This window comes from Mastigoproctus giganteus, chromosome 9, assembly GCF_048544385.1.
Source record: "Mastigoproctus giganteus isolate SK-2022 chromosome 9, ASM4854438v1, whole genome shotgun sequence".
NCBI lineage: Eukaryota > Metazoa > Arthropoda > Arachnida > Uropygi > Thelyphonidae > Mastigoproctus > Mastigoproctus giganteus.
Window position 1 is genome coordinate 153,707,282 of NC_143583.1, and position 22,992 is coordinate 153,730,273.

At 40.8% G+C, this 22,992-nt stretch overlaps 1 protein-coding gene across 1 annotated transcript in view; it reads left to right on the forward strand.

Moving 5' to 3' along the window:
- The window catches only part of fab1 (1-phosphatidylinositol 3-phosphate 5-kinase fab1), an 809,612-nt gene that overhangs the window by 165,997 nt on the left and 620,623 nt on the right, over nucleotides 1-22,992 (forward strand). Inside the window, exon 10 of the mRNA XM_090380831.1 lies at nucleotides 13,002-13,217. Coding sequence (XP_090236957.1) covers nucleotides 13,002-13,217 — 216 coding nt within the window. The remainder of the gene's footprint in view (nucleotides 1-13,001; nucleotides 13,218-22,992) is intronic.

The following is a 22,992-nucleotide window of genomic DNA, read 5'->3' on the forward strand; positions in this document are numbered from 1 at the left end:
AGGCTGGGGGGAGAAAGACAGAAATATGGGGCCAATAGAGTAGGTAGCCCCAGTTTTCAGTGGGACATGCCCATGTCCCACCAGAGTAGAAGATATAGGGTGGAGAGGAGAGGAGGACGAAAATGTCCCCCCTCCCCCCAAGGAAGTAGGTTTAAAGGTGAAGGGGGCTAGAGTGCCCTCTTCAGATCGCCATATGGCTATTGGCAGCTATTGTTTCAAGTTTCTTTACTCATGGGGCAAGCTCCGTCCTTGTGCTTGTGTCACTCATCTTTAGTTGCAGCCTTTACATTGTGCTGGCTGGTGTCTCAATAGTAGTACTTGATGTCAGTCATTGTAGATGGTGATTAATGTCCTTCTCCTGATGAAGAGGTCTTGTGCGAACTGGGATAATGCTCTATATTCATCCTCAGTATCTATGAAATGGGATTCCAATCCTTTTGGTAGGTATCTTATTTTTGTTATAAGTACCCCTCTGAGGTCTTCATATTGTGGGCACTCGTACACTATGTGATTCCAGCTTTCTGTCTCCCCGCACGTACAGTTTGGGTCCTCTGTGAGTCCGAATCCGTGCAGCTTCTCATTGTAGGGTCCGTGTCCTGTTATTAGAGATGTCAAATGGTACCCTGGGAAGTACCAGGTCGGCTGTTTTGGGTAGATTTTCTGGAGGTCAGGCAGATATCTTCTGGTTATCTCACCCTTGGTGGTCTCCGTCCATCTTCTCTGCCATAATTTTAGCAGGTGGTTCTGTAATCTAGTTTTTTCCGTTTTTAGGTTGTTCGTTGGGTCAGTTGTGTAGTCCAGATGTGTGGCCGCCACTCCCCTGGATAGCAAGTATAGCAGACCTGTGCGAACAACCTCCAGGTCCAAAGGAAGCGCTCCAGCGAGTACCTGTAGTGCTGGAGTACTCACTGTACTACACGCACGCGTCGTAGTTAAGAGTATGGTCCTTTGGATCATGTCCAGAATTCTTCTATTCACTGCCAGTGCAGTTTTTGGGAACCAAATTGCTGAGGCGTAAGTAATTGCTGGGAGAAACGTTGTCCTGTAATATAGCGTCAGGGCTCTTTTTTTGAGTCCCCAATCTTTCCTAGTAACTCTGGCTACCAGTGCAGAATAGCTCCTGATTTTTTTTCTTATGTACTTTAGGTGCAGCTGGAACGAGAGGTTATTGTCCAGTACCACGCCTAGGTACTTAAGTTGGTTTACAAACTTAATGGTGACATTGTCAATTTTTATTTGCGGTGGTCGTCGCAATTGCAGGGTTCCTTTAAGCAGGATTGAAGAGGTCTTTATGGGTGAAATTGTTAGCTGGTGTTTTGCGGCCCATTGCTGGAGTTGCTGCAGTGCTTGGTTTGCTTGGGTTTCCAACTGGGCCCGGGAATCCGCTCCCACGGTCAATATCAGGTCATCAGCGAATGCTTGTGTCCTGACGGGTCCCAGATCCATCACTAAGAACTCATCTAACACCATATTCCACAGGAGTGGTCCCAGCACCGACCCCTGCGGACAGCCTCTGTGTACTTCTCTTGTGATCTTATGGTATTCTACATTGATCTCCACTTTTCTATGTGATAAATAGTTTTCCATGACCTTGAATAGGTTTGTTGGCACCCGTGCCTCCCTCAACCTCGCCAGGACGCTTGGCCACCAAAGTGAGTCAAACGCCCCAGCAAAGTCAACCGAGATGAGAAGCAGGTACTTGTTTCTACATTCTTGTACCGTCCTGAGTAGGTTTCCCAGTGCGTCCACTGTCGAGGTCCCTGGCTTGAAGCCATACTGATTCGCGGCATGGAGTCCAGCTTTTCCATAGTGAGCAATTATTCTTCTGTGAAGTAGTCTTTCGAATACTTTACTTACCACCGAGAGCAGTGCGATGGGTCGATATGCATCTGGGCTTTCTGGGTTTTTTTGGGGTTTTTTTGGAATTAGTTTTAAGTTGGCCGTTTTCCATGCCTTTGGAAAGTGGCCGGCTTCCAGGCATCTGTTGTATAGGGTGAGCAATAGGTACGGTGCGTATTCAACAGTTTTCTTTAAGATTTCAGGCTCAATCATGTCGAGACCTGGGCATTTCTTGCTTCTTACTCGACTAGCTGCCACGCTGAGCTCGTCATTGGTAAAGGGGGGGCTCCATTGCCTGATTGGTGTAACTGGCATTGCTCTCGCATATTTCGCTCTGTGCTGGTAGTATCGGCATCGCTGGTTTCTGGTAGATTGTGTCCAGTATATTGTCCATCGACTGCTCCCAGGTCGTGGTAAGGTTTCCCTGCCGGGTCCTGGTGGTGGCATTCACCTCCCCTCTGGGCATTTTGTTGGTGGTTACCTTGTAGACTAGTCCCCAGGGGTTAGTGTTTCCTTCTGTGGATACTAAGAGCTCCCAAGAGTGTCTTTTGCTCTTCTTAATGGCATCAGTATAGCGGTTTCTTATCTCCCTATATTGTTGTCTCAGGACTTCGACTTCGTTTGCAGGCCATGATCTGCGGGCCTTCTGAAAGTCCTTCCTTGCTTTTATCGTTTGCCGCCGGAGCATGGCAATTTCTCGAGTCCACCAGGGTACTGCCCCCAGTTGGGGGTGTTTCTTTCTTATTGCTTGGTTACTGATAGTTGTCATCAGTTCCGTAGTAACTTTCTGCAGGTCGTCCGGGCTGTTCAATGGGTTCAGGGTTAGTGGGTTACTGTTGATCGCTGTGGTCAGTAGTTCTTTGAATAGCGGCCAGTCCGCTTTGGCAACTGCATATCTATGGCATCGTTGGTTGATCGTTGTTGCTCTTGTCATTGTTCTTGTTATTGTGCAAGTTATAACTCGGTGATCCGAGGTGGTCCAGGCTTCCTCCACCCTCCAGTCGGCCACGTGGTTCGCCAGGTTCCTAGTGGCTAAGGATATGTCGATTGTGGCCTCCCATAGGGTGTTACAGAATGTCGGTAACTGGTGTGGCTGGTTTAGGACCGCTAACTGTGATCCTGTCAGGTAATTCTCAAGCTGCTGTCCGTTTGCTGTCCCTTTTCTATCATCTGTAGCGCTATACCATAGCGGGGAGCGGCAGTTTACATCCGCGCCTATTATGATTCTTTCGTTTGGCAGGATGTTCTGTAGGTAGCGTAGGTAGTTGATGGTGATCTCTATGTCTTGTCCCGGTCTACTGTATAGAGCCACCACGTAGAGGGACCCCAGTGCTGTGATGAGTTGGGCACAGGCTGCCCAAGCCGTGCATAGTTGCATTATTCTTGTTGCGGTAATATTCTTGTTTCTGACCAATACCGCCGCCCACGGGGTGTCTTCTTCTGTGTGGATCACTTTATACTGTAATGGGTAGCCCGCCACCCGCCTTGCATGGACATACGGCTCCTGTAATATAATAACGTCTATGTTCTCTTCATCGGCCTTGACCCGAATCTGGTCAGCCACCGCTTTTGCTCGCTGGGCATTTGTTTGCATTATTTTGATCATGGTTGTGTTATATTTCTTAATTTTTGTACCCATAATCGATTCTATGTTCTCTTCATCGGCCTTGACCCGAATCTGGTCAGCCACCGCTTTTGCTCGCTGGGCATTTGTTTGCATTATTTTGATCATGGTTGTGTTATATTTCTTAATTTTTGTACCCATAATCGATTCTGTTTTGGTAGGTGCTCTTGGCTTTTATATAGATTGGGCAGTTAGGATCCCTTATTGAGTGCGTGTATTCGAGTTTCATTGTTTTGCAATTTGCGCATGTGGCTTCCTTGTCTTTGTGTGGGCATTCTTTATATTCGTGGCCCTTTTCAGTGCAATGTCCGCATGTTGGGACTGTCTGGGAACAGACGTGGCTGGAGTGGCCGAACTTACAGCATCTAAAGCATTTCGGTACTGCCACCCGCTCACGAAAACGATAGCTTCCCCATTCTATGTAGACCCTTGTCCGGTCCTTTAGGACTTGCCACGCTTCCGGGATTAGTTCCACACTCCAGCTGTTTTTTAAGCCTCCTCTCGCCTCTATGTGGAACTTTGGTGTTATCACTTCTTGCGGCTGCTTGTCCGGGATCTCGCGTTGGAGGTTTCTGTGGTAAAGTTCTTCAGCTATCTGGGTGGCTGTAATTTCTGGGCTAACGTCATAAATTAATATATTTGGTCCCTTCCTTTTAGGCGGCTGGGCCGTTAATCCAAGGGCTTCAATCTTGGGGTTTTCAATGATGCTCTGGATTTCTTGCCTCGTCTCTGTCTCTATTACCAGTCCTACGTCTCTCATCTTTCTCATCCCTTTTATTCGTGTTAGCTTCAGGTCCTCCTTCATGTTATTTATTACTTTTGCTTTGAGGTCTTCGCTTGTGGGAATTTTTCCTGTTTGTTTCGGTCTAAGTATCACCAGGTTTGGTGTTGGTAGGAGCGTCTTCCTCTTCTGGTGCGTTGTTATTGTCTGGTGCGTTGTTGTCTGTTGCGTTTCCGTTGGGGTCCTCAGCGCTTCTGAATATGTCGGGGCGCGCTGTGGCATTTGTCTTGCCCCGCATTCGATGTAGGCGTGTAGCCGTGTGATGGCTCTCTCGTTTTCAACATGTGTGTCATGCAGGATTGTCTCCATCTTGTGAAAGATGGTGACAATCTGTGATCTCAGGCCAGACGATATCCTACTGGGATTCTCCTTAAAAATGGTTTCGAGGGCCGTTTTCAGAAAGAGAGTTTTCTCGTATACGGAGCCTTCTGGTATGGTATGATCCAGACATAGTTCTTGTTGTTTTTCATCATTTCTTTCTTTTTGCGATGCATTGGCTTCTGGCTGTTCCTTTGTTTCAACCCGAGATCGTGTTTCGCGTTCCGGTTCAGGAACCAATCGCTTGCGGGTTTTCCGCTTGGTTGGGGGGGGCCCAGGTCGGGTGTCCTCTATATCCTCCAGTTGATCAATAATGATGGGATCATCATTTTGTGTCTCTGTCAGGGAGTGTTTGTGCTTGTCTTTCCCCTCCATATCCGTAGATTCCGGATTACCGGGACTGTTCGGTTAATCGGGTTCACAATGTTGGGGTTAGATAGTTTGTTAAAAATGATGGCGATTGATGCCAACCACAAGTTCGTGGGTGTATTTGAAGGCACACAGTGGACTGTGGAAGTTTTGGGTCTCCCCACAGCACTTGGAGCGGGGGGGGGAACGTCGGATATATAAATTCTAAAAGGACGGGACTACTTTCCCAGCGGGATATCTAGTAGCGGCGAAGACGTTCATGGCATTCAGGTTTCTGGTAGAAGCACAGGTGCAAAGATAGCCTCTCTCTCTCTCCGTGGAGAGTTTATGGTGGGGGGGGGGAAACGCCGGATATAGAAATGCTACTAAAAGGACGGGAGTAGTTTCCCAGCGGGATATCTAGTAGCGGCGAAGACGTTCATGGCATTCAAATTCCTGGTAGAAGCACAGGTGCGAAGATAGCCTCTCTCTCTCTCCATGGAGAGTTTATGGTGGGGGGGGGGAACACATTAAAGTCATATTTCTTTGGTGATATTTTTCGGTAAAGGCACAGATTGATAGAGCACAACTGCTCAGTTTGCACTAGTTGGGGCACCTCCCCAGTCAAGGTGTCAGGTGGAAACGCGGCCGCCGTGTTATATCGGCAGCCTCTCTATAGCCCTGTTGTCAGCGACATGGTGACCATGCGGTCTGGCAACAAAGGATACAGATAAATAACGCTTCAACCTGACCAAATTCCCAATATATAGGCAAAAGTTTCTCACCAGTGGAGTCCAGTCCAGTTTGTCTTCAAGTGAGGATACATTTCATGGCACTGACGGAAGTAAAACTCATTTTTTAAACTGAAATTTCGCGGAGCGATGAAACACACGTCTGTTCACAACGGCAGCCCGCTAGCGAAAAAAAAAAAAAAAAAAAAAAAAAGAAAAAAAAAGCACTGAACAAGAGTAGCGAGAAACATCCACGCCAGGATTTTGTCACCCCTCTCCCCCCCACCCACTGAGCACTGTTTTGACCGGGAAAGATAATTTTAGCCACGCCCATGTTTTTTTATGGTGGAAAATGTTCACAGCGCTTTAAAATTCACATTTTTTTAGGTTTCATTTTATATTAAATCAGCGACCACGAATACGCGAAACCGTGAATACAGATACCACGAATAGCGGGGGTTTACTGTATATGACTCCACCATTTCAATTACTGCTCCTTCAATCATTATTTCCCTTTCTGTGGCATACTTGTTCATCATTACTTTTGTTTTAGCCATATTCATCTTTAGTCCAAAATCCTTACTAACTATGCATAACTGATTAAGATTTTCCTCTAATTCTTTGGGATCGTGGCTTATGACCACAATGTCATCTGCAAATCGTAAATGGTTTAGGTACTCTCCATTCACATATTGACTCCTTTCTGCGACCAGTCTAATCTTCTGAAAGCTTCCACAAGGGCAGCAGTAAACAGCTTCGGAGATATTGTGTCTCCTTGTCGAACTCCTTTCTCAATTTTAATTTCCTACTGTCTTTGTCTACTCTAATAAAGGAGGTAGCATTCTCATATGATCTTCAAAATCATAATATGTGGGGTATCTATGCCTTGTCTTTCCAGTGCCTGAAACATTGCCTTATGCTATACGGAGTCAAATGCCTTTTCATAATCCACAGATGCCAGGCATAATGGTGTTTTATATTCATTTGCTTTCTCCATTAGCTGTGATGTTACATGAAGGTGATCCATAGTTGAGAATCCTGTCCTAAAGCCAGCTTGCTCTTTCGGTTGATTCTCATCAAGTATTCTTTCTAATCTGTTAGTAATGACCCTTGAGAACAACTTGTAGATGTGGGATAACAAGCTAATTGGTCTATAATTTCCAATTTCTGATTTATCTTCTTTGTTATGCAGCAAAACTATGATTGCATTATTCCACTGCTTAGGCGTCACACCTTTTCTAATGCACTTTGTGAAGAGCCTTGCCAGTTTTTGTGTTATGTCTCTTCCTCCCAATTTTAACAACTCTATAGTAATTTCATCTTCCCCGGGACTTTCTTATTCTTCATTTTCTTCAGTGCATGTTCTACCTCATCAGGAAGAATATCGGGTATGTCGTATGTGTTGCTAATTTGCAATCCATATTCCCCACTGCTGACGTCATTCCACTGCTCCTTGTATAATTCTCTATAGTAGTCTTCTGCTATTTGAATTATGACTTCTCTGCTATTTATAAGTACACCATCACTATTCTTCAGTTTCAGTATCATTTGTCTTTCTGTATTACTGCTCATGGCTGCTGATTTAAATCCTTTGTTTTCCCTTAGCTTGTTCTACTTTTCTTGTATTAAATCTTCTTATGTCCTCTCTGAGTCTCTTTCTAATGGCTTTGCATAACTCAGTATACTCAATTTTGTCCTTGTCATTGTTTATTGTGCTCTTCATTTGTCGCCTTCGGTTCATCATAACAAGTGTTTCTTGACTAATTTTTTCTTCTTTGGATTTCTTTTTCCCTATAGGTTTCTTGGGCTTTTGTCAGTGAAATTTAATTTCCAGCGCAGTGTGAACTTAAAAAAAACCCCTTCTTTTCTGAAAATTTTTTTTTCCTCCTGTTTTTTTATGAAAGCCTTGCTTTTTGCAAATAAAAATCACTTTTTTTTTTTTTTTTGTTTTTTTTTTGTTTTGGCCTTTCTCTGATCCAATGTTGGCATTTTTCCAATCCAAAGGAAATTCCCCCAAGCCTAATGATTCCCTCATAATTAACCTCATTGGTGCAGTACATTCTCTGCTTGCCTCCCTCAAAATTACTAGGTATATGCCCTCAATTCTTAGGAGCCTTACTTGCCTTTAGGCTGAAGTTTTTTCTAATAAACAGTCACCTGATTTCATATGGCTCAGCCTTGCTCTGTCTGTCCTCAGCATGAAGGATCTTTCATCAGTAAGGACTAATGTGAAGTACTTATTCACTTCATTAGCAACATCAACTGGATTATCTAAGACCTTCTCACACCCAATACACAATGGTCCAGTCTGATTCATTTTCTTTTTCTTTCTATTCACATACATGAAAAACTCTTTGTCCCCATTCTCTGCTCTCTTAGCCAGATCGACTTAGCTTCGATACTTTTTATCACTCTGTAAGTTTCTCATGCTATCTTTTTCTTCTCTGTTAGACTGGCCAGCTCCATATTTATCCATCTCAGCATCCTCCTTGTGTTATATTTTCTTAATTGGTGTGCATGTGTTTGTGGCTTCTGTTATTATTGCTTTAAAGGTATTCTATAATTCTAACATATTTGCCCTTTCTCTGCAATCTACCAAAATAATAGATGCCATGTAGTGCCTTAACCTGTAATTACCCCTTTTTCTGAAACAAACCTTTACAAAAGCCTTTACTTTTAACTGCGGCAACATCTTTGTTCATCTTCCCACAAATGTCTGCATGGTCACTAGATGCCAATGCTTCCTATATTGTAAGCTGTATGATGTCATCTAATTAATAATGATGAAGTCTAGAATATTCTTCCCCCTAGTATCTTCTCTAATGTGCTAGTTCAAATGATAATCAAATGGTTTATTTAAAAATTTGGTTAAAAATTTGCCCCACTTATTCCAGTAAATCAGGGACAAATTGAAGTCACCTGTAGTAAGACATTCATACTTTATGCCCATTCTCTCTGTGTGTAGAACCTCTCGTCATACTCTTTATAATTCTCTGGTCAGTAGCTTACTCCCACCCTCATTATACCTTTCCTTCCAACTAACTAAAGCCACAAATATTCTATGCTAGCAGGCATAACTCCTGACTCAGCTAAAGTGTTTTCCTCACTCAGTCTTCTTTTGATAAGCACGAACCCACCACCTGGGTGGGTTCATATTTATCAAAAGAAGGGTGGCACCATGTTTCTGTTAGCCCTATTATGCCAGCATTAATTTGAACTTCCAACCAAGATTTCAAATTCACCTATTGTATTGACAACATTTCTGACATTGCTGTAAGCACGGTTATGGCTAAGTGTTTATTATCCTGATATGCACACCCTGAAGTTATTTAGATTTGTTTCCCTAGCTTTATCTTCCCACTCATTCAAAACGTTGCTACCCTCAGAACATCTTATGAACATTGGCTGTTGCAGCAACAAATAAGAATTCTTGAGATATTTGCAAGCATTACTTTTATTCATATCATAGCAGTTTCCATAACCCTTAAGGTATCAAGGATACTGGTAAAAATCCTTAAACCACCTTTCTTCAAGTGAATACCATTTTCACAAAATAGATTCTTTTTACCTACAAGTGTAGACCACATTGAAAACCTCATCCCCAAAAAAAGCCTCACAGAATGCCTCAAATCTTGAGTTACTCCACAAGCCTTTAAGAATATAATCCCTCCTGTTGTGTCTAGGCAGAATTGCAGACACATGCACTTTCTGACCTAACTTTCGGCATTTTTACAGTGTGGTACAGTATTTATCCAACACATCATCATGTTGTTCATTTAATATTGTTATTCCCCACATTTATAATAATGCTCTCTTTACCTCCCCCCCCCCAAAATAATCTGACAGTCTGTTGGTAACATCATCAATTGTTGCTCCAAGCAAACACTTCCTGGTTCTGGTCCACCTATCTTTATTACAAAGTATTATCCATTTTCTGACAATAGTCCCCCAATAAAACTAAATCTCCTTCAACCAGAGCAGTATGCACATAACTATTCTGTTCTGGAACCCGAATCGGGGGTGCATCATTTGGCAGGTCTTGAGATACTTGAGTACCTAACGAGCTTCCAGTTAGATTTGATTCTAGAACAAACACTCATGTTTTCAGTGACTCAAATTCTTCTAGTAGTACGCCAAGTTTTAATTTGAAATTAGTGTACTCATTACATTAGGTGCAAAAAAAGAATTGTCAGTTGAGTTTGGTTTGTCTACTAGGCATTAGACTTGCTCGTATGACCTTAGAATACAGGCCATATGAGCAAGAAACTCATGACTTACACACCTGAAATGCCTGCAGACATTTTCATTTGAGTCATGATGTTCTTTTTGACGATGAATTAAAGTGGATCTTGTAGCAACCATTATTTACGTAAAATTTTAACTTACGAAAGATTATAAAATTTAACTTAACAATACATTACAGAATTTAAATTACCAAAGTATTACAGAAATTAAATTGTTACCAAAATTTTATTCATTAGGGATGTTAAAATTAACCTACCAAAAATTTATGGAAAGAATTAAATTTGTGAAATATTGTAGAAAGTAATTTCACAAAATTACTGAAATTTGATTTAAAATTACAGAAATTAAATTTAAACAAATTAAAAAAAAAAAATTGCCTACCAGATATCTGATCTTAATGCTCTTCAGTTAAGCCATTGGAGCCAACTTAAAACATGCCTGCTCTCTTTGATTGCTGACAGTGGAATGGGCTTAAAAATCTGAGCTTAAAATAGCTGAAAGTGATGAACTTCTGTGGAATTAAGATAAAAATGTGATAAAACTGAATCATTTAATATATAAATATATGTAGATGTTTTATTTACAAATATATTTAAGAATTTTTATGATTTATTTATTTATGATTATTTTCTGAATTATTTAAATTGTGATTTGATTTTTGACAATTTTGCTCTGATATTGAATAATAGATCCAAAATAAAAATATAATATTTTAAAGAATTTACAAGGTGTAGCACTAAAGTTCTTGAACTGGTGAAATAAAAAGAACACAAAGTGAAATGAGTTGAAAAATGGTTTTATTTTTATTTAAAGTAATACCACTTGATTGAATGCATTTATTACACCATTCAAAAGTTTCCAAGAAGAGTTAGTGAACATGTCCAAAGAGATGATGTGCAGTTCAGCAGTCATGTTTTCCTTTATGTCCTCAACATCCTGAAATCTCTTTCCTTCAAAGACAATTTTCACCTTGGGAAACAGGAAGAAGTCTACTGTTGCTATCTCGAGAGTGTAGGGTGGATGGTTGATTTGTACAATGCCATGTTTCATGAGAAATGTCTTCACAAGTGAGGAATATGTGGGGGCATCATTGTGCAACAAGAACCAACTACCTTTCTCTCAAAATTGTGGCCTCACTTGGTAAATGCACTTCAGTAGTCTTTGAAGCACACATATGTAGAATGCCACATTGACTCTCTCCCCTTCAGGTAAAAATTCTTTGTTGATCACACCCTCTTCATCAAAAAACATGATCAGCATCGTCTTGACCTTGAACTTCTGGAAACAAAAGTTTTTGGGCCTTAGTGATTATTTTGAAGTTCATTGCATGCTTGGATTCATCTCTAGGTCTTACTGAAACACCAACACTGATCTCCAGTGACAATACGGTCGAGGAAATTATGATTGCCTGGATGAAGTCTTTGCATGATGACCCTCTTTGTTGCTTCTGCTCATCTGTGAGGCACAAATTTTGCTCAGACCTTCTTTTTCTCTAAATCTTCATGTAGAATTTGGCAACTTGTGCCCTTATTCATATCCAACTTATCAGCCATCATTCTGAGCATCAGACAGTGATCGCTTGCCTTTCCTTGTCTTCATTTTGAGAAGTTAACAGACACCTTCTTTGAACCACTTATACCATAAACAGTTTTTAACGTTTCATATGTTTCTGTGGCAGATTATTCTAGTTAAAAGCAAAATTTGATATTATATTCATTGATTGCTCCATTGCAAAATCATGGTGTAACTTTAATGCTACTAATGAAACTGGTTGTTACTCACAACCTGTTAGCCTACCAGATAATCTCTGTATCAGCATCTGTTGAAAGAACTTTGAACTTACCAGGTCCATTTATTTTCAATCTCATCGACCATGACTACAGTATCACCAATCTATCTAGGAACTTTATTGCCACACCTTGTATGTAGAATGTTTTTATTTTTTGAAAAAAATTTTCAAAATTTCATGGAATTATCAAAATTCCATGAAAAAAATCACTCCAAAGTGTCTTCTACTATTGAAAATTGATTATAGGGTAGACCCACTCACAAAACTTCCCCACCCCAAAAGCATTATCAGAAGTTTTATTTTCCATATGGTGTATGGTTACTCACTTAAATTCAGTGCGTTATTGACAAATCAGCATATATTTGCTAACTGTGGATGCCTGTTTTCTGTGAGACTTGTATTCTTGCAACAGCTGTCTCATTATTTTTAAACAATTGGTGGATTCATCTCTCCTTGATTCCACTTATTTAAAAGATATTAGCAACTTAGTAATGTATGATGACATTGTGATTCAACCTGTGAATCACATTGTCATCTCTGATGTAAACCCAAGTCTTTGTGGCTTTCTACTGCCATAACTAGAAGGCCTGAAGTGTTCAAGTTCAGAAATTGAAGACACTTTATGCTTTTTAGTTATGGCAGCTGAAATTTTCATTTGCTAATGCATAGAATTTTCAAAACAGAATATTTTAATGTAATGTATATTAAAATTTAAATAATATTATTTTAGATAAAATGCTTCACCGGACCTACATGAACCATTTGCAACATATAACATTTTCTTGAATTTGTTAACCTTCTGATGCTAGAATGCCACTTTAATTTTTTTTTTTATTTATTATTGTTTTTTAAATTTGTAAATGAAATCAAATTCTCCCCTGTACACTATTGCCCACCTTTAACGGGCAAGAAAAATCATCTATCTTTCCTCTAGGAGATTCCCATTCCCACTTGACATCAGCATCTAGGTTTCAGTGTGGGGATCAGTGACCTTGAAGAGAGATTCTAAAAAATACAATAAAAGCTTTTATTATTATTATTATTGGTTTTTCTCATTTATTTTCATTGAAGAGATTTTTAACTGATTTCAGGTCAGCAAACAAGCTGAAAATTAATTTTTCATAATTAAAACAAATAAGGGTATCAAGCAGATCCCATGCGAGTTTGTCTTTGTTAAATTAAGAGTGCAAGTGATGGAAGGTTAAGTAATTAATTCTGTGTTTATTTTGATTATAATGAATTTAAATTAAATTTCTGTTTATAATCAGTATTACATAAAATCCATAATGTGTATGCATATATATATAACCTTTCATTTAACTCCAGATAGTTCATCTGAAGTAATAGAGCATTTAAGCAGTGTCCAAGAAGTTATGAAACAATCCCCAGACCTGAAGCGTATGTCATCTTCTAATTCTACATTCTCATTGGATCTAGATTTGAAGGAATCAAGAGTCAGTGTGTCCCGCTCACGCCATCACATTACTCCAGAAAAATCCCTTCCAGATTCCCCAACTGTTGAAGTTATCCAGTGTAGTAGTGGTAATTTTCATGTTTATAAGACATTGATAGACAATTGCCTCTTGCCGCTAATTATTAATGTGCTGATTAAACAATTAGACAATTGCCTCTTGCCGCTAATTAATGTGCTAATTAAAATTTGGAAATTGGCTATATAAAGTAACATTAAGAGAAAATCAAATTGCTGTAATAACATAAATGCTTTCCCAATTTGTTATAATAACAGAACAGATAACGTAATGAGTAGTTTTATTAATTCATTCCCATCCTTCCATCTAAAGAAAGCCTTAGTCGCTTTTGCACCAATAAAATTGAAATCCAACCATCTAAACAGGGAACTCCATCTCACTATTCTGCTTCAGCACTGTTTGGTGCCACGTGATAGTGTATACAAGGAAAATCTCTCTGAAGTCTTGCAGTTTGCCATTGGTAATGGTTTTCTAATTAAAATTAGAGAGAAGTCTGTTTTTTCTCAGTGAGTGGAAAAAGAAGTTGTTTTTTGAGAAGACACCAAACGAGTGAAACTAGTCATGGTTGTGGGACATGATTAGCCAAAAATCGCCCCCATAGGATATAAGTAGATAATCAGAATAACTAAACTTATTTGTTTGATGTAATGAAGGCATTAAAAAATGAAATGTGATTTCATTGCTTACATTGCTTACTCCCAAGTAAGCAATGTAATCTGCATATGGCGGGAAGGTTACATGAAACATCGTAGAATTCAAACAGAATATTGAATTTGCAAGTGATTTTTTTGCAATTTGTGTTTGATCTGGTATGTTGAGTAAAGGGCATATTTGTGTGCATCTCTAGAATAGATAAATTACACACGTCAGTGTTTGAGAATGCACTTAACGTAGAATTTGAATGTTTACAGCAATCAATAGACAAAATATTGCAGCCCTACTCTAAAGATTTCATCACTAGATATCTGCACCATGGGTTTTAATAATAATAAACTTTGAGTTGAATATAACTTTAAACTGAAAGACACATTTTAAAGATCATTACATGGTAAACATTAGTATTACTACACACACACGTAAAATTAATCTAAATAAACTAAAACCTTTTAGTTTCATTCTTTTCTTTAAAGAGCTATTATCATCTGTCGGAGCCTATTGAAAGAGTCAGAGAGAGAGTGGCTGTAATTGCCCCTATGGTGCAAGTGCAGAGTCCTGTATGTAAGACATTGTTTGTGGAGGTGCTCCACTGGTGAATGAGATGTGACCACCTTGATACTGGCCCTTGCCAAGACTAAGGAGGGTAAGACCTCAAGTTGGGTGTGGTCAAGAAATTTGTCACCCAAACAAGCTACTAACTCTCTTCAGCAGGTGTCTTGAGCATGGAGTTTTCCAGATGGTTGGAAGACTGCCTCCCTGAGACCGATCTTAAAAAGCCCTGACAAGAACCTGCAAAACCCTGCCTCCTACAGAGCAGTGTTGCTGTCCTTTCTATATTAGCTAAACTATTAGAACGGCTCTTCTTGCTCCGTCTAATCACCCTATACACAGAACATCAACTTGCCTCACCAGTTCAATTTGGTTTCAAACCAGGGTTTTGCACTGAAAATGTCATACACTGCCCAACTCACCAGGCCACACAACAAACCTCAAAGTACTGTCTAGCAATCATGGTGGACTTTGCCGGGCCTTTTGGCTGTGTGTGGTGGCCCAGCGTGCTACGTAGACTCAGGAGGACAAATGTCTCCAGCAACCTATATAATTATCTATGAACATTTCATTAATCAAAGAGTCCAGGTAGTCAATAAACATCAACTACTGCACAGATACATCCACCGAGGCTGTCTTCAGTGCTCGATCCTAGGGCCGTTTCTATGATCCATCACCTTGGATAAGTTCCTGGGGATGGTTCTGGACAAGGTCCGGTACTGGCCTTTGCAGATGATCTTGTCCTGATCACAGGAGCAGACACTAGAGCAGCACTTGAAATCACAGTGAACGTGGAATTACACAACCTAAAAAATTGGGCAGCCACACGTACCTTAAAAATCTCTGGAGAAAAGACAAAATCAATATTACTGAAAGGAAAACTGCAAATCAGGAATTTTGCAGTTTTTAAGACTGCAAAACCACCTATGATCAAACTAACAATATCCCAATCTGCCTGTTTCTAGAGGTTAAGTATCTGGGAATTCAAATCGATGCTGGCCTAACCTTCCAAGCCCATCTCAAATTCTTGTTAGGAAAAATCCAAAGATATACACCATGGTATGACATGTAAGCAAAGCAGATTTGGGCATAAAATCTAAGGCCCTCTCTCTCTCATTTATAAAGGTCCTGGTCCCAATTACCACCTATGGATCTCTGTCTGGTGCACCAGAGCAACCATGAAGAGAAATAAATGCAAACTGGATGCCATACAAAGATTTATGCTACTGTCCATCTGAGGGTGGGCAGAACGGTCAGCATCCTTGCACTTTAAGTTATAACTTGAGGTAATTAGAAGAGGACCCTTCACCCTTACTCAAGAAAGGAATCCCAGAGTACAGGTTCTTTGCAACTCGACCTAGCAAACAATCTGAAGTGAGGAAGGAGGAGAATTACCGATCTGTGGCAATGCTCGGAAATGCACAACAAAAGGAGACATCACAAAACGCTTCCTGCCATGTATCGACCTGACTTATCCAAAAGTCCCCCCCCCCTGGTTTATGCCTGGTCTCCACTCAACCTTTATCAATACAGGCCACAGTTCATTTAAACAGAAACTAACTGCATTCGGTGTGGAAAGTGATCCCCTCTGCCACTGCGGAGAGGAAGAATTATGGAGTGAGTGCCCTTCCTACGACACTTCCAGGCTAAAATTCCTCATGGGGATCCAATGCAACTCCCGGAACCAAGAATTTCTCCTACTCCAAAGCGAGGATACACATAAATTTTCTGTTTATACTCCGACACGACAACCAAGTCAGTAGAGTTTACAATAAATCGTCAATACAAATATTTATCGTATTTAGTAGTCACGGGCTTGAACCCCGGTCCACTCAAGGAACGTGTGCTATGCACTCTTGCTCCTGACCACTGGGCTGCGTCAGGCCTGTCTGACAATATTCACATAAGAAGTCTTCACCATAAGGAAAGCTAAAATCACTGAACACAGAGTGACGCAAGCAGACCTAGACCAATGTGGGAAAATACCACTCCCAAGGAAACGCATGAGACAAGCCTATGCCAACCCAGATAGGGTATGATCCAATACTGGCTTGAAATTACACGGAAACAGCTAGCACTGGAGTGCGGGATAAATTGCCCGTAAGGAGGATTGCTGGCACTCTCCGGAGTGCAGGATCAACTTGCAAACCCTCGGGTAGGATTCAGCTGGCACCATCTGGTGCAGGATTATTGGTGCTCTCATGTCAGCACAGGTCCCCAGAGTGCCGTCTACCTCTAGAAATCACGTAGGGACGTCTGTCCCCAGGACTTTTATTCCTTTTCCCCCACCCTTACTTTGCCTTCTCTGGGTAGCCTAACTTCTCTGTCAAGCCACCTGAAGCCTCACCCTCATTTGGACCTACCTTTGCTATCTCCCCATGCAACCTTCACACTTCTTTATTTATTTATTTTTTTTTTAAATTGTCCTCTGTCAGGAAGCTCAGGTGACCCTGGCAGAGACCAGCCAGAGAACTAAGGGAATGCCTGGCTCACCTCCCAGTAGTTGTCGTAGGCAATGTAGGGTTCCACTAGGGATCCTGCGGCCAAGCAGCCAGAGACATAACAACGGAACAAAACACAATACTACATAAACCTTACGCAATGCTCTTTTCTGGCTTTTGCAGTTGTTCTACATTCCATCACAGAGTGGGTTCGAGCCCGTCACCACCAAATACAGAGGATGCGGAAAGGTCAGGGAATGACCACCGCATATCCCCGGAGCAATATGGCCTTAGCTGCTAATGCTCCTAAAAACCAAATAACAACAACAACAACATCACAGAGTATATACGGTGCAGATGTGTGAACCACTGGTGGCACCTGACTCTAAATACTATACTGTTATGCCTTGATAGGATGCTATATAGGCTTTTGAGTAGAGCAGTTATTTTTGGCTGCTAACTAATTTGTCAGATTCTGATAGTTTTTTCCTTTCTGGCTGGATCTGTGCAGTCTTTGGATGTGTGTTCTTGACTTGTAAGGCTGAGTTCCTTTTATATGGGATAGGGAAGGAGAAAAACTGAGGTTGGACATTGTCGTGAGGTGAGTTGAGGAAATAGGTTCCCATTAGTCAATGGCAACACTGTAATCCTAACCCCCCTTTTCTGTTTGGATTTTTGGTTGTTTCAAATTGAAGATATATACTTTGTATATCACAACAAAAAAAACAGCAAGCTAACTTTAAGATAATACTAGGATTAGTAAATGTTGGAAATCTTCTACCTCATAAAAACCATAAATACAAGGGCATTAATAAGAAATTAATGAAATTACCAGCAGATAGACAAAATGGGGACATAAATTTACACACTTCTGTGGAAGCAGACTGGGGGGGGGGGCGGTTACTTACACTTAGACTAAATGATTAGTATAATTTAAACTTTTGAATGGATTGAGCAAGCTCAGTGCTGATAGCATTCTTCCTCCTGCTAGACTATGCATGAGTGGTCATAAATTCAAATTAATGAAGGATAGTTGCAGGTGGGGGTGGACACCTGCAACCATCCAGGTGGAGATGGGGGAGTCAGAATAACACACCATCTGTGTGGTACCACACAGATAGTGTGTTATTCTCAGATTATTGCAACCCATATGCAATACCTTACATTTGTTAATATTAATTTACTGCTATTAACCACCCTGCCAATCTTTGTTTCCTCCAAAACTTAGACATTAAGCCTGGTATGCCTTCATTGATATCATTAATAAATATCATAAACAATATTCTGCCAGCAGTGAACCCTGGGGAATTCTACTAATTATAGTAGTCCAAAGAGAACATCATCCATTGATAACCACTCTTTGCCTTCTCCTACTGGTCCATACAGTGGAATTGCTGTGAATTCTGACTGAATTTTGATGACATCAAAATTCATCTGGCTTGTGAAGACACAAGCCAGTTGTGTCTTTCTTTGCAGGAGATACGTATATCTAAAGGCAAATGCACACCCTAACATTATGTAATGTCAGAATAATACATAAAGACAGGAAATGTCAGCATAATACATAAAAAACAGGATAGAGGATGGACCAGACTTTGCCAATAGAAGGCAAATACCGAACGCCTGCTCACTGTGGAGTTGCATCCTAGTGGGCAACTGTATCCCTTTCCAAATAATCCCTCTTACAACCACCATTATAGGCAGGTGTCATTTTCCTCTTTATAGGGCTTCTTCTAACAATATGTTCAGTGTATTTGGCACCTGGGATCAACACCTCCAAGACATCAGACCTTGATGATCTCATTATGCAGCTGCCTGCTTCTAGTCTTTTGTTAGGAGATCTTGATGGACATAATACCTTCTGTGGTAGTGCAGACACTAATATGAGGGGATGTAAATTAGAATGTATGCTCGAAAATAACAAGCTCTCTCTCTCTCCTAAGTGTTGGAGTGAATGTTTTTCTCCACACACACCTACCTGTGCATTTACTGCCATTGATCTCTATCTGCTCCCCCCTCTCTCCTCCCATCATTCACATGGGAGGTTGAACAAAATCCCCATAGGAGTGATCACTTCCCTGTGATATCTGTCCTGACTGCTAAAACACCATGTCAACCATCAAGGATATTTCAATGGAAGCTTGATAAGGCTGACTGGAATTCCTTCGAGCACCTGGCACAGTTTGACATCATGCAAGTCAGCCAGGAGCCTATCAGTGATGCAGTTACGTACATTACAGAAGGTATTATCCACACAGCAGCAGTTGCATATATATAAGTATTTCACTATTTCCAAAACCATGGTGAAATTGAGTGCACAGTAGCAAGGAAAACCCAAAATAAGGCATTGGGGATATTCCGCGGATATCCCACCACGGAAAATTTAATATCCTTTAAATGTGCACGAGCCAAAGCATTTTACATTTGATGTCAGAGCCAAAGGGCATCTTGGATTCGTTTTACATCCTCTATAACTTAGGCTAACTAGCTCAAAAGTAGTCTGGGATAAGATTTGCAAAATGAAGGGAGAATATCCGCATGCCCTTTAGTGATTTTAGAGCAGAATGAATGTGCAGTTGCAGATTCAACTGCAGTTGGAAATGCTCTGGGGGAAACATTTGTGAAAATCTCTTCAATGACATTCTCCTCAGTTCTTGGCTTTAAAATAGAAAAGCAAGCAGTGCTCACTAAACTTTTCTTCAAATGGGCTTGAACCATACAACAAGCCCTTTACACAAGAAGAGTTAAGAGCAGTGCTCACACTCTCACAAGCAAAATGCTAAAACACTTAACCACAGTCTAGGAATCATCTTTTAATTTTATTTAACAGAATCTTTCTTGACAAAGAATTTTTGGACCCCTGGTGAAAGGCAACTTTCCTTGCCTTCCTAAAGCCAGGAAAAGATCTCAAATATCCAAGAATTGTAGTCCGATTGCTCTGACAGCCTGTTTGTGCAAGGTCCTGGAAAGAATGGTTATTGCTTGCTTTATATGGTATATTGAAACAAATGGGCTTGAAACATACATTTATGATGCTTTTATTAAATCCAACCACTTGGTATTACTTTTCTTTGATATTGAAAAAGCATATGACACATCCTGGTGATTTGGCATATTATAAGACCTCCATAACTTTGGTCTTTGGGATAACCTTCCTCTTTTTATATAAAAGCCTTCTTTCTAATTGCTGATTTCAAGTTCATTTAGGATCTGCACACTCTCAAATGTTTTGCCAAAATGTTTTCCACCAGTCAACGTTCTAAGTGTTATGCTTTTCACAATAAAAATAAACTATTACAGAACAACTTCCACCAGTGGTAGAAACAGTTCCTTCAACATCTGATGATTTTATTATATTTTGTCATTCATGTAATATGAGAGTTGTTGAAAGACAACTGCAGAAAGCCATTGATCATCTTACATCTTGGTCATTGGCTAGTGGGTTCAGATTTTCATCACAGAAGATCATTTCTGTACACTTTTGTCACAAACATAATCTTCATCCTGATCCAGAATTAAGGTTTGGGCAAAACAGCATCCCACTGGTAGCAGAAGTTAAATTCTTGCGACTTATTTTTGACAAGAAGCTGACATTTCTAGAACATATTCTTCAGCTAAGAACAAGGTGTGCGAAAGGACTTAACATCCTTTATTCCCTTTCTTCAACTTTGTGGGATGCAGACTGCTATACTCTAGGTTGGCTTTACTAGGCTCTCGTCTGTCCTAAAGTTGATTATGGTTCCCAGGTGTATGCTTCTGCTAGAGATATAACTTTGATGGTTAGATCCAGTCTACTACCAGGCTATCCTCACTGCCACTGGAGCATTCCATACATTTCCTGTCCAAAGCCTCTATGCTGAAGCAAATGAGCCATCTCTGTCTCTTTGATGTAAGCAGTTGTCCTTGAAGTATGCTTTCAAATTAATGTCCCTGCCCAGTGATCCCACATGGACATTAGTCTTTGAGCCATGAAGGGGAAATCTACAATTCCTGTTGGATTGCCAACCAATCTTTTGATATTCAAATTCAAGGGCTGTTAAGTGAAGTAAATGTGACAGTAGACATCATTGCCCAGTCACCAAGGCAATTCCTTCCACCCTGGCATGCTTATCTTTCAACTTGTGACTTCTACCTCAAGATCTGTGAAGAAGAATAACACACCACCGGCTGTCTACCAGCAACACTTTGCATCACATTGTACACAGTATTCAGACTTCCTGCCGGTCTACACAGATGGCTCGATGTCAGAATCATACATGGGATCAGTTGGGTCTTCCCACACAAAAAATGGTCTCCAACAGAATTCCACAAGAAGCTAGCCTATATACTGCAGAGTTGCATGCAATTGAAATAGCCCTTGATCACATTAAAGATAGTGATTACTTAGAGTATATGATATATAATAATTTGTCAAGCATGTTACATGTTCTATTATCAGTGAGGTATGACCCTCATTCAGTCCTGTCCTGAATTCACCAGTTGCTTTTTTTTTTTCTCATTGAATCTGAAATTGACATTCACTTTTGCTGGATCCCAAGCCATGTTGGAATTAGGGAAAATGAATTAGCTGATACTGCCATAAAATTAGTCATTCCCCTGGATAACCATTTCCTATTATTCCATTATACAGACTACAGACATATAATATGCATCACACTACACTGCGCTGCCACTTTATTAGGTATGTGCACACAAAAGGTTTGTCCCACAATGTTGCAAGTCACATGACCACAGTTGTGGATATAAATGCATCAGAACAACCTTTCTAGTCTCAGTTAAGCGTACAAACTGTATCAGTTAAGCGTAGCAAGAATGGGGAAAAGGAGTTATCTAATGGACTTCGAACGTGACATGGTATTAGGTGCCAGATGTGCTGGACAAAGCATCTCTGAAACGGCAGTTCTCTTGAACTTTTCACGCACTACAGTTTCAAGAGTGTATCGAGAATGGTACAACGAACAGAAAACATCCTCTCAACAGCACTCCTGTGGAAGAAAATCTCTTGTTGATGAGAGAGGTCAGAGGAGGATGGCTAGAATTGCGTAAGCAAACAGATGGGCCACAATGTCGCACATCATGTCAGAATACAACCTTGGTGCACAGAACAAAATATCACAACAGATCACTAGTTGCACTTTGTCGTGAATGGGCTCAACAGCTGAAGGCCACATTGTGTACATTTGTTATCAATGAAGAACAAGAGAGCACGCCTTCTGTGGGCACAGCAACACCAGCACTGGACTATCGAGGATTGGAAAACAGTTTCTTTGTCCGATGAGTCGAAGTTCCTGGTGCATCACATTGATGGAAGGCTCAGAATTTGGTGAAAACAACATGAATCCGTGGAACTGTCATGTCTGAGACTACTGTGCAAGGTGGTGGGGCCAGTGTTATGGTGTGGGGAATGTTTTCTTGGCATACGTTGGGTCCATTGATACCCATAGATTCACGTCTGAATGCCACATCGTACCCAAACATCATTGCTGACCAAGTGCATCCGTTCGTGTTGACAGTTTATCCTCATTCAGATGGTTACTTCCAGCAAGATAATGTGCTGGTGCACAAAAGCCCGAATCACTATGGAATGGTTCCAGGAACATGATAATGACTTTTCTTTGCTGCAATGGCCCTCTCAGTCCCCTGGATCTCAATCCTATTGAACATCTTTGGGATGAGTTGGAAAGGGCTGTTCACTGCAGCCTTACACCTCCGTCGAAACTCAAGGAACTCGTAACACGCTCATGTCTGCATGGTACTCCATTCCTGCACAACATTTTCTGCATCTTGTTCAATCCATGCCAAGACAAATTCAGGCTGTTCTGAAGGCTAAAGGAGGCTCAACACGCTACTAGGTAGGTGTACCTAATAAAGTGTCAGCACAGTGTATATTCCCAATAACAAAATTCTTGGCTTGGACAGGCCACAAATTAAGCCTGTAATCAAGCAGTGGCATTCCAATCTGTACAGGGTCTGAAGAGAGGAGGTTGTTCTTGCTTGGCTCCACATAGGTTGTAGTCTCTGACACACTCATTTCTGCTGAGAGCAGATGACCCACTTTATGTGTGAGAAGTGCAAGACTGTTTTAACCATTATTCATACATTGTTCTTGTTCAGCTCCACGTAGGTCACAGTCATATGAAGCACTCACTTCTGCTGAGGGCAGATGACCCACCTCTGTGT